Raw genomic sequence first — 12,779 nt, 5'->3', positions numbered from 1 at the left:
CACTGATCTCTGTATAACACTGGTGGCGTATTTAATATAAGATATATAACGTGTTACGAATTGACAATCGGGCAGTCATTTTTAATAAAATATGCTATAAATGTATATATTTTATATTTTAATTTAAATGAATGATACCCCTAAGTTCGAAACTTTTATGTCGATGTGTTAATTTCACACACCAAAAAATGCATATTTTACTGTATTTGAAGATCATTGCTGGACCTTCAAAGCGTAATACGCTTTTTTCATTTTTTTCATAGTATACGCTATCCAGTGTTATATAGAGATCAGTGCATTTTTATATCTATATATATGTATATATATATATATATGTCTATAACAATCGCGATCTAGAAATTGCCCTTGGGTGGGCATTTTTCAAGGCCATTTAAAGGTCAATTTATTTTTTTAAAATAAAACTAATTTTTGTATATAAATCGATTTCTCGCAATTAAAAATTATAAAGAATAATATATATACTTATAAGGGTGATCTAGAAATTGCCCTTGGATGACATTTTCCAAGGTCATTTAAAGGTCAACCTAGTTTTTTAAAATAAAGCTAATTTTTTTATATAAATCGATTTCTCGCAATTAAAAATAATAACGAATAATAATTCTGAGACAATTGACTCTCGACAAACAAAGCAATTTATAACTCGGTGACGTAGAAGGCGCTCGATGTTGAAGGAACATGTAACATTGACATGTATAATTGTGCAGCGCATCTATTTTTTTAGGCTAATGTATCAAGTGAGATTTGATTTAATGACGTAGCACGACATTATTATAATCGGGGAATTCTAATGCCCGTAATTATATATATTTCGTGATATGGCACGCGACAACGAAACAAGTGCACTTGAGTTGCATATAAAGGGTAAATATATATATATATATATATATATATATATATATATATATATATATAAATATATATATATATATATTTATATTTATATTTATATTTATATTTGAAAGATATTGTATACAAGAATATAATATATTAATAAAATATTCTAGATAGTTTTTAAGGTATAATTTTTTTCTTTTTTAGTAAACAGGCAAAATTTATCAACGATCTCGGAAAAATATAATATCGGCACATTACGGTAAGCATATTTTAAATTATTAATTATTTGTTAATTATTATTTAATTAATTATTTATTAATTATATACGCGATATATCGCGCGTATGTATTATTAAATATTAAATAATAATTGTGAATAAGCGATGGTAAAATTTTTATTTGCTCTCTTCAACAACAACGATTAGACCTCCTTCCGATCTGTCATGGCCTAAAATACCTCTACGTCGTTTAAATCATAACGTCGATGATATTATCGAACCTCCGTGTATGGTTACTGTAATAGGAACTCCTAGAAAAAATCGCAGTATAATGCAAGCTGGTACGTGTCAGTAAGTATATTTTTCAAGTTTAATTTTAATTAAATATTGATAAATAAAATTAAATATTGAAAAATAATATAGAGCGATTTATTTTAATTAAAAAAATATAATTATTTTTAAGAGGAGATGAGAACTTTCACACAAAATTGGGCTATTAAATAGAAAAATTTTTGAGGGACTTAAAATTCTTTATTCGATAGCCAATCACGTTACATTGAGTATATTTGTACTTTCTTGTTAAAAAGTTCTCAATATATATATAGCTGCTAATTGTAAATTACATATATATTTTCTTAAAAAACAACTGTTTTTTATCAATTAATTTCTTTCATTATTTTGTGTATAAAATTATATTGAGGTAAGATATAAAAAAAGGAAAATATATATATATATTATATAGAAATATTAATTTTATAAATATTGTGATTAAATCTAAGAAAATATCGCTTATATATATTCTACACACACACACACACAAATATATGTATATATATATATATATATATATATATATTATATATATATACTCTTGTTTTTTCTGTTTCCTTTTTATTTCAGACACACTAGATCGAAATTGAATCAAAAGTATGAAATACCCACGCACATACCGAAAAGATTGCCTGGTTCTACAGATCCACGTTTTAAAAGGTATATTATATTCTAATTAATTTTCTCATTAAAGTCCGCGTTTTTGAGCTACGGATTCTTTTATACGATATGAAAAACAGGCCTGCATAGTTTTAATGTTTGAGAGCAAATGAAATGGTTTCTTAAATAATTTTGTGCGTCTGAATCCGAATCTGGCTTCAGAATTGGCCCATATCACATCAGGTTTTCAAGATAAATAAGATCAACAAAGGTGGCAATAAAAATAACAATGTTTTGGCTAACTTTTATACATTTTATTTTATGTAGACACCAATATTTTTACATATATTTATAGGCGCAAAATTACGTAGAAAAACTACTTCATTTGATCAAATATGTTTTAAGATATGCACCAAATATATGATTTTATCTTGTATAATTTTGATCTGTGTTTGATATTAACATATTCCATATTGTAATTAACATACAATTTGTAACGTGATAATACAGACCGATATCGACGCGACAGAAGGCCGAGAAGTCAGATGAATCTTATTGTGACACAATGAAGAATGGCAAACAAATGGTGGAAATGAATATGCATGCTTTGCAAGAACTTAAGAAGTCTGAAAATAGATTGCAGAGAACGATTGAAAATATGGACAATTGTTATAATACAAATAAATTATTAGAAAGTGTTACGAAGGAAGAAATGACCATTATTGATTGTCCTATTAAAAATGAACAATTTGTTTCGGAAGCCGATCATCGTAAAACAGGTAAAATATAAAAGTTTCATCATGTACGATTACGTATGTTAAATTATTCAATTAATCTTCTAATAGTATAATTATTCCAAATCTATTTTAGTAAACTTGCAACGTGTTATTAATGAACAATGCAATCTCGAAGATAGATTTCCTCAAGTACAAAAACAAGTGAGTGCCGTGTTTATATATGAAATCGTGATCGGCATCGTTGGCATTGAATACTTAAACCTCATTTTTTAACATACATATTATATATATATATATTTATTTATTTATTTATTTACGTCCAGAAGACTGGCAGGCCGTTACTTTTAATGGTCGATGAAAAAAAGATACACGCCCTCCCGATTAACATAGACGCTGCTTCATGTTATAGCGTGCAAATTCCTGTAGTTGCCTATCATAATGTACCTATACAAATACCAAATATACCGGTACAAAAGCAAAATGATATTAAACTTGAGTGCCAAAGCGATAGCACGAAAAATCTAGAATCCCCTGTTATTGACAATATCTATGATGCAACATCAATGTTGTCCAATTTGACTTCCGGTTCCAAGGAACATGAAAATGACAAATGTCCACTTAAAAGTAACGAATTATTTTTGACAATTTTTGTATCGCTTCGTAACATCGTGACCTAGAATTGTCTTTGAGTGGTATTTTTCAAGATCATTTAAAGGTCAACCTAGGTTTTCTTAATAGAATCATTCTTATATATATACAGGGTAGGCCATTTTAATCTTTCCACTAAAATTTCTCAAAATCCAAAAATTTAAGACAAAAATGTTTCAGATAAAAGTTGTATGGTTTTAAGGGGGACATAAGATGGTGTCATTGATTTGACCTTGAATAGCCATTTGAAGGTTACGTGAAGGTCAACTTCAATTTCTTAAATGGAACACTATATTTTTTCTTGCATACTTTTGTAGCTGACTTCGAGATCTTTCCAAAACACTACAATAAAATATTTTTTCATGAAGTATTTCTCGAGTTATTAAGGCTGCAAATTTGCAGTATTTTGACATAAAATACAAAATATCTTGGGAAATATTCATTTTTCGATTATCATACCTTAATACTTTTATGCACAGAATAATGAGACGAATCAATTGGTGTAAAGAAAACACATAGTTGTCTTAAAGAAAAATTATCTAACTGCTTATTGCAATTTTCATATTTTTTTTTAAAGGTAACTATGTGTTTTCTTTACATCAACTAATTTATCTCATTATTCTGTGCATAAAAGTATTAAGGTATGATAATCGAAAAATGAATATTTCCCAAGATATTTTGTATTTTATGTCAAAATACTGCAAATTTGCAGCCTTAATAACTCGAAAAATACTTTATGAAAAAATATTTTATTGTAGTGTTTTGGAAAGATCTCGAAGTCAGCTACAAAAGTATGCAAGAAAAAATATAGTGTTCCATTTAAGAAATTGAAGTTGACCTTCACGTAACCTTCAAATGGCTATTCAAGGTCAAATCAATGACACCATCTCATGTCCCCCTTGAAACCATACAACTTTTATCTGAAACATTTTTGTCTTAAATTTTTGGATTTTGAGAAATTTTAGTGGAAAGATTAAAATGGCCTACCCTGTATATATAAGAATGATCGGACTATGATGTCAGTTTGCTACTTGAATGACAGTATATATATATATATATATATATATATATATATATTACAATATGTTCAAAAAATAAAAAGATCTTTCAAAGACCTTGTACAATACCACCCGCAAGTAGCATCTTCTTCTTCTTCTTTCTTCCTTTCCATGGCAATGAAACGTATATATATATATATATATATATACCTAGAATTGTCCTTAAGTGGTATTTTTCAAGATCATTTAAAGATCAACCTAGGTTTTCTTAATGGAATCATTCTTTTATATATATATATATATATATATATATATATATATATATATATATATATATATATATATAGAAGATGCTACTTACGGGTGGTATTGTACAAGGTCTTTGAAAGATCTTTTTATTTTTTGAACATATTGTAATATATATATATATATATATATATATATATATATATACTGTCATCCAAGTAGCACACTGACGTCATAGTCCGATCTTATATTTAAAATCGTCTTAAGTCCGAACTTAAGACGCCACGCAGCCATTTGATTGGTTGAACGGGATCTTAAGTCAACCTCCGACTAGACTTAAGACGGTCTTAAATATAAGATCGGACTATGAATACGGGCCATTAAACATCAAAATGACATCATTTTAACGTCTAATATGATGTTATTCAACGTCAAAATGACGTATACATATAAGTTACCTGGGCATTCAAAGGCACAATTCTAGTTGTAAGAGTCACGATATTATAACCCCTTGAAATCCTACAATTCTTTTGTTCGATACATTTTTAAAATGAATCATTCTGTATATACCCAAAAATCTATCATTTTTTATAGGCATTCCAGAACATAATGTAAAGACCGACAATATTTCCCATTGTGAAACCTCCGATTGGATACACGATAAGGAGAACGTTAACTCGAATGTATCGTTGAATCAGGATACGTTACTCGATAAAAATCATCATGAAAATGTTAATACGATGGATGATGCGAAAGATGGCGGAAATACCTTAAACTTGTCTTTCTTAGGAAGATTAAGAACTGTCGTCGAACAAATAGGTGAAAATTGCAATACAGACAAGAAAGCATTGAACGAAACGGGAATAACGAAGATCTCACCGCGTCCAAATAACAGAATGGAAACGGAACAGAAGCTTACCTGCCGCGAAAAAACTAGCCCGTTAGATGAGTTGTCAAACGTAATGAATAACAAAACCCTGAAGAGAACGCCGATCAATTTGTCTCGAAAGGCCAAGTCATTCTTTCGGAAGAAATCCCGTTTGGCGATCACGGATTCCGATTGCACTCTGATCCTGCCCGGTTCTCGCCTTCACGTTAAAGGTAAACAATACGAGAGAACCCGCTTGAAGGTAAGTCAGCTGTTGCGTAAAAAAAACGGAATAAGTGGTACGAATTCTAATGTAGTGCGAATGAATAAGTCTGATAACGCGAAACAAGCAGGTCGTCGAATGAACTCTCTTTCGTTGACGAATCTGCAAGCCAAGGGGGATCCATTCGAAGAACCGTCGTCCATCCCTCTGGAGACCCAGGAATTGTTGAATCAAAGTTACTGGGAATACTATTGGAGGCTCAGACGTAAGATCGCGTTGGCTGATAAACCGGATAACGCAGGAGAGAGAGATAAATCGCGTCCGAGCAAAGAATCACGAGAACGTTTACCGGAATCTCAAACTCTACAACAATGTTCCGTGCTCTCTTGCATGATCAATACAGTTCTTCGAGATTCGACAGCTGTCGATGGCAGATCGTCCTCGGATCCGATCGTTTCGACGTTTGTCGCGCGCGAGAACATTTGCCACGAGAGTTCCGGAGTGTTTGCGAAGAAAGTGAAACGAAGGAAAACGACGAAGCGAGTGAGCAAACGATTGCTCGGACTTAGAATTATAGGTATACATATTAAGAGTATGTATGTCCATTACAATAAGATTGATTCGAAGAGTAGAAATAATCGACCAAAACTAGCGTAATATTTTGTTTATTAAATTCACTACGTTTCGACCATGTGGTTGTGGTCCTTTTCAAGTTAATTATATATTTTAGTTAATTATATATTTTAGTGTTCACTTGAAAAGGACTACAACCACATGGTCGAAACGTAGTGAATTTAATAAACGAAATACAATATTACGCTAGTTTTGGTCGATTATTTCTACTCTCCTATTCTTATAACTAGTGACAAGGATTAATAATTTGGAAAGATTGATTCGTTTTAATCTTCCAAATATATATATATATATATATATTAGAAAATATATTAGGCAAAAGATTTTGAGAGGGACAATATTATAGCGAAGAATTGCCCTTGAATGGCGTTTTTCAAGGTCAATCAATTTCTTTACACAAATCGATTCCTTGTAATTATTAATATTCGGTATAGAAATTATAAGAGTACAATGACCAAAAAATGATAGTTTACGAGAGATATATTTTATACTTTAACTTTAAATTTTAATTTTTACATAAACTATATATGAAATATATATCTCGTAAAAATATTCATTTTTCAATGACCTTATCTCAATACTTTTATGTACAAAATAATTAAATAAATCAATTGGTATAAAGAAAACACAATTGTTTTTAAGAAAAAATATATACTTGCTAATTATACACTTTATATTTTAAAAAAATTATAGAAGTTTTATTAAAAAAATTAAGTAGACCTTTAAATGATCTTGAAAAATTGTCCAAGGACAAATCTAGTTAACAATATATGTATATTATTCCTCTCGAAATCCTAAAACTTTTATCTGATATACATATTTTCTTTTAAAACGCTAATTTCCTAATATTTGCCTATTAAGTTTAAAATAAATCTGTATAATGAATGACGTACGATAGCTAATTCCTTTTTCTATTCAAAGAAAATCAAAGTATACTAAATTCTTCTTACTCTAGCCTTACTCGGTACCATAATATACTTCGCAGTCATATTTCTGCCTATGATGTACGATTATTTCTTTGACGAAGAATACGATAACAATTATGAGAATGCGAATTACATTGGACTAGCACTTCAATACGTTATATCATCATTCGGAGAAGCCTTCGATGGAATTGTTGATATCTTGAACACGGTTCTTTTACGTCCAGTAAGATTCGGTCGAACTTTATTATAAAACTTAAATTTTTAAAACCATTTCGATCTACACGCCTATTTATTTGTGTACATTTTTGTTCATATTTTTGTGTACATTTTTGTGTATCTATTGAACCAAGAAAATCGCATTCAATGTTCTGTAGTTGTATGTCGTTTTCAGCGTCCGTGTGGAAAATGTAACAACGTTATTTGAGTCCTTCGCGTGTCCATACATCTTTAATGTGTTTCCTCACTAATGCTTCTTCGTTGCTTCCTGTTTATACACGCCTTTAGTTTTTGCGTGTGTTTGAGTTATACACCTTCTACGTCGAACTTTTTATATTTTTCTAATGATATTTCTTACACTTGCCTATTGTACAACATGAGTACTTATACATAATTATATATTTGCGATTAAACTTTTCTTCTGGATCTAAAGTTATATATATATATTCTACTCGAATCCTCGTCTCCGTCTCTTATAGAATTTTTATTTATAAATAATTAATTTAAATAATAAAATGTGTGTATAGTATATATGTATATATATATATATGCTATTTTGACGTCAAAATGATGTCAATAGACGTCAAAATGATATTATTTTGTTACTTACGGGATAATCTCAATATGTTACAAGGAAATAATTTTAATCCGAAAAGTGTGTGCGACTAAAAAAATAATAAAGAAGATCGGATCATGTTGAGCTAAAGAAGATCATATGTTGAAATAAACTATCTAATTATAAACACGCCTTGCGCATTTATCATATCTCATGCCAAGAAACGTGTGTAGTGAACAATGAGATAATGGGATTACATTTAAAATCTACAAATATAAATATATATATATATATATACTTATACGCAAAGTTATAACCACGCAATTTTCTTCTTTGAATCTCAAAATAGAATAACCCGCGAAAATTTGAACTAACCCAGCAATATTGCTGCAAACTTGTGTGCTGTATGGGAAGTAGCAAAAAATCACAGCAAAAAATAATCTACAGTTTTATACCTCGACATATAATCAAGACAGAAGCTTGCCAAATTAAATACGTTTCTTTACTAATTTTCCATCTATCATTTTTGGATATATCATATAAACTTAAAATAAGGCTGTTTGAAAATATATATCTTGAATATACGCGCGCATGCTGCGTGTAATATTTTCACTAGCGGCTGCCTAATGTTGATTAGGATTCTAATGTTGATATGCCGGATTTTCCTTGCCTAATGATAGTATAAAAGTATAAAGTATGTATAATATAATAGTGACGTAAATATATTTTAATACCCATTATAATGGGTGCAAAGATAGACTTGCTTATATTGCCGATTGATAACACAGGATTAAATAAATAAAAGCATTTTAGATACGATATTTAATATATATTGTTCCGATATTTGTAATTTTTGTGTATTTGCAATTTTTTTATTTTAAGACTTGCGTCACCGACGTGGTATATATTTATTTATCTCGTCGGTAACTGCGCACAATAAAGAAAATATATATGTATATATATAGGAACAGGAATATTAATATAATTATAAATATATATTAGAAGAATAAAAATTATAAAAAATAAACGCAATAAAGTTTAAACACAAAATGAGAAAAATATAAAATAAAGAATACAAAATTAAACATTGATAAAGAAATGGTAAAGAATTAAATCTCATTTCAGGTCAAAAATAACTAATTGAAGTTAAAAATTAATACATTATAATTAATTAAACTAAGTTAAAAGTTTTTAACTTCAACTAGTTATTTTTGACCTTAAATACTTTTTAACTTTTCTCCCAAGTTAATTTTTAAAAACATTTATTTTAAACTAGAATTTTAATTATTATTTCTTCTAAAATTTATAATAACAAATAAAGAAATTTTGATTTTTATATAAAAATATATTTTTTGATAATTACAATTGATGACAAATAAACATTAAAATTAATAATACTTTAATTTAAAAATAATAATGTACGTTTATTTATAACTTATAAAAAAATAATGGTATTCAAAGGTAAACAAATATTAACTTTGGAAAAAAGTTAATAAAAGTTAAAAGTTATTAATTTTTTAACTTTTTTCTAATTAATTATTAATTATTTATTATAGACTAGACCTAAGGCCCGTTCTACAATACGTTGTATGTCACAGTCGGATGTCGGAACGTAAGCGATGATCCAATGAGAAAATTTCTTTTTCGAAAACAAAATTTCCTCATTGGACAATCGCTTATGTTTCGACATCCGACTGTGACATACGGCATATTGTAGAACAGGCCTAACTGACGCAACGTTCAGAAAAACGCGCACGCGCGAAAAACTCAACAGTGATGCCATCTCACCGCACTCGTCGTCTAGTGAATAAAGGCATCGTGCACGCAGAGAGAAAGATGAGAGCGGCCAGGCCGGCGTTTTGGCTATTACCGTTTTTACGGGACTGCTTGAAGCGCCCCTCGCACCCGTTTTTAATATCGGAACTAACTGCACACCCATTTTCTGGCAGGGTCGATAAAGTTTGTATTTGGTGCGAGTCCGTGCTACGCCCATAATTTTCGTGTTAACACAGTATCACGTATTCATTCTGTATATGTGCGATCTTTTCTCTTTATTTATATATATATATATATATATATGTATTTATATAATTTGTATAAAAACTAAAATATAATTATTAAAATATATATATATATGTATATGTGTAATGAAATATATAAATCTTATTTTAATTAAAATAAAAAGAACGATTAATTGTTCGACCACCTGGATTTTGGAATGTAATTTTTAATATATATTATATTATATTTAATATTTATCGCCGCTTCTATTAATATGAAGTGCAATGTCAACGTGCAATAATATACAATTATTTAAAGTTTCCATGCCTAATGTATCATGCCGGTATAAAAGAACGTCAAGTAGCATGCGTAGCCGAGCAACTAAGATGACGAGCTGAAATCGTGGACATTTCAAGTTCAAACCCCTACCTTTTTCAGCTTTTTTTTTCACTTTTTTCAAATAAGTTATTATGTGTATAAATGTGTAATAATCAATATATCATTATTTGATAATTTTTTTTGTAATGGAACAAAATAAATTATTTTTTAATTCTGCAAGGAATTTAATTATTAATGCAAACGCCCACACACATAATTTAGATATTCAATTTTTTTTAGTTCAAATGTTTCTTGCAATCTGTATACGACAATCAGTCCACTCGCTGTGCCACAGATTGCATCGCATAATACGCTCAGAGTTATAATACGATAGAGATCGCTTTACGCTGTTTTTCCTTGAAATAAATAAATTTTACGTGTTGTGTACGCGTGTTTAGTATATTTGTTTCTTTCATATTAATTTTAACTATAATTAGTTTTTTAATTAAGATTATTTTAGTGTTAGTTGTTTATTTGTTAGTGTCCTGTTTTCTTTAATTTCGCATTTTTTAATTTTCTTTTTTTTTTGGTGTTGGTGCTAATTATTATTTTTATTTTACAATGTCGAGTAAACACCGGTTTTACGATAAATGTGTGTATTTAAATTGCACAAATATTAGGACAAAAGATGGAAAACGTTTATTTCGATTTCCATTACAAACGGGTGCGAGACATGATTTATGGTTACGCAATAGTGGTGAGTTTATAAAATTGATTTACTTATTTATATCAATATATAATATATATTGATATGATATATGAAACAAATATATATATATATATTCTTTGTTTTTTTTAATAAAATATGTCAGATATTATGTATGTTTACGTATGGATTACGTTGAAGTGTTTCTTTGCCGCGTTTTTCTGATCTCGCCGAACGGTTCGCGAATCCTGTGCGAATAAAAAACGATGCGCGTGTGTGTGTGCGTGCGATTGTGATGATCAGTTTCAGTTCGTCTTCAACGCTTGACGAGAGAAGAGGTCCCGAACTGCTGTAAGTTTATAAAAACATATTTTTGTATAACACATTAGAACGATTTTATATTATTTTTTTTGTCTAGAAAACGTTATATTAATAACCGTTATGAAAACGATCTTGACGACGGCGACGATGCCGGTGACGACCGTAGTATTAAAACAACAACAGAAATTCTTTCTGGAGTAGAATATCCTACAGTAAACTTAGCACTTTTATTTAGGTTTGTTATTTTATTTAGATTTATTAGGTTTAATATATTTTTATATTTTATATCATAAATGTATCTTATTATAAATTTAAAGATGTTAATTGTTGAATGTGTTGCATAATTTTTTTTTTAGGGCAGAAATTGAAAGCAATATGTGTGAAAATGAAGATGATTCATTTATAATAAAACAATTTAAGAAAACTATTTTACAGAACTTAAAAAAGCGATTTCCAATACACGAAGCCCATGTTTGCGGAGCACTTCTAGATCCGACTCTTCAAAATGTTAAAGGTGTTGCAGAATATCTTGCAGATAAGCAACAATCTGCTGAGGAATTTTTAGTATATATGATCCACAAGATAGTTCCTTTGAATATTAGAAATGAACAGGTAAAATTATTTTAATTAACATTAAGCGATATGTTATTAAACAATATTTAATTATTTAGATCAAATTAATTAGATCAAACAATATTTTAAAAAATTTTTATTAAAATAAAATCATATAGTTTACTAATAAATATAAAATTATTGTTTTTATAATATAATTATATTTTCATGTTTAATTCTGCTTTTTTACAATAGGTATCTAAGAGAGAAACAGATATTTATTCTAATAAATCATGTCAGCTTCTTGGAGTCAAAAAATTACGTTTGGAATTAGCTGCGAAACACGCAAATATTATTCCTCCTGAAGATCCTATTCTTATTGAAGTTAAGAAGTATTTACATATATATCAGAATCTATCGAGGATCCTCTACAATGGTGGAATAAAATGAAGTTATCACTGCCAAATTTGTACAAATTGATGTGCTGCATTTATGCTATTCCGATCACAAGTTCAGCATCTGAGCGTGCATTCTCTTCTGCAGGTTTACTTATCACAGCAAAACGTTCTGCGTTAAAACCGTCAAAATCTAACAAAATCCTATTTATTCATGATAATTTTAAATTAATAAAAGATATATATTTAAAATCTATAAAATAAGTTATGTATAAGTTTATCCAAAAAACATTGCTACAGTTATATAATTATTACTTGCAATTTCTTATTAATTAATGTATAATTTTTAATGAAAAAGTCTTTCATATGTAAAAAGTTAAAAAGTGATTGATATTTTATTTTTGTTACATATGATATTAACACAGATATTAAT

General features: G+C 28.8%; 2 protein-coding genes across 2 annotated transcripts; both read left to right on the top strand.

Annotated features, from left to right (window-relative positions):
* The first annotated feature begins 59 nt into the window (after positions 1-59).
* On the top strand, positions 60-7,918 carry LOC114934874 (uncharacterized). Its single transcript, XM_085489572.1, has 9 exons — positions 60-882; positions 1,060-1,114; positions 1,280-1,423; positions 1,973-2,062; positions 2,513-2,781; positions 2,873-2,940; positions 3,063-3,363; positions 5,226-6,299; positions 7,311-7,918. The coding sequence occupies exons 1-9, from the start codon at positions 837-839 to the stop codon at positions 7,529-7,531; spliced, it is 2,268 nt and encodes a 755-aa protein (XP_085345698.1). The 5' UTR covers positions 60-836; the 3' UTR covers positions 7,532-7,918.
* A 3,455-nt stretch (positions 7,919-11,373) lies between these two features.
* On the top strand, positions 11,374-12,726 carry LOC114928564 (uncharacterized). The gene is made up of 4 exons (XM_029299814.2): positions 11,374-11,429; positions 11,497-11,634; positions 11,756-12,011; positions 12,207-12,726. Exons 1-4 carry the CDS (start codon positions 11,374-11,376, stop codon positions 12,399-12,401), a joined length of 645 nt encoding a protein of 214 aa, XP_029155647.2. The 3' UTR covers positions 12,402-12,726.
* The last annotated feature ends 53 nt before the right edge of the window (positions 12,727-12,779 follow it).

The sequence above is a fragment of the Nylanderia fulva genome, unplaced genomic scaffold, assembly GCF_048542155.1.
Source record: "Nylanderia fulva isolate GAGA-0341 unplaced genomic scaffold, ASM4854215v1 Scaffold88, whole genome shotgun sequence".
Taxonomy (NCBI): Eukaryota; Metazoa; Arthropoda; class Insecta; order Hymenoptera; family Formicidae; genus Nylanderia; species Nylanderia fulva.
Note: the sequence above shows the minus strand (reverse complement) of the source record. Positions and strands in the feature narration are given on the sequence as shown.

What these genes read in the sequence shown, in the direction of transcription:
- LOC114928564 (XM_029299814.2), top strand. Translation starts at nt 11,374, where the DNA reads ATGATCAGTTTCAGTTCGTCTTCAACGCTTGACGAGAGAAGAGGTCCC. An exon ending in AACTTAGCACTTTTATTTAG is followed by an intron (nt 11,635 to 11,755) that starts GTTTGTTATTTT and finishes TTTTTTTTTTAG; the next exon opens with GGCAGAAATTGAAAGCAATA. An exon ending in TGAATATTAGAAATGAACAG is followed by an intron (nt 12,012 to 12,206) that starts GTAAAATTATTT and finishes TTTTTACAATAG; the next exon opens with GTATCTAAGAGAGAAACAGA.
- LOC114934874 (XM_085489572.1), top strand. Translation starts at nt 837, where the DNA reads ATGGCACGCGACAACGAAACAAGTGCACTTGAGTTGCATATAAAGG. An exon ending in ATGCAAGCTGGTACGTGTCA is followed by an intron (nt 1,424 to 1,972) that starts GTAAGTATATTT and finishes TTTTTATTTCAG; the next exon opens with ACACACTAGATCGAAATTGA. An exon ending in AGCCGATCATCGTAAAACAG is followed by an intron (nt 2,782 to 2,872) that starts GTAAAATATAAA and finishes AATCTATTTTAG; the next exon opens with TAAACTTGCAACGTGTTATT.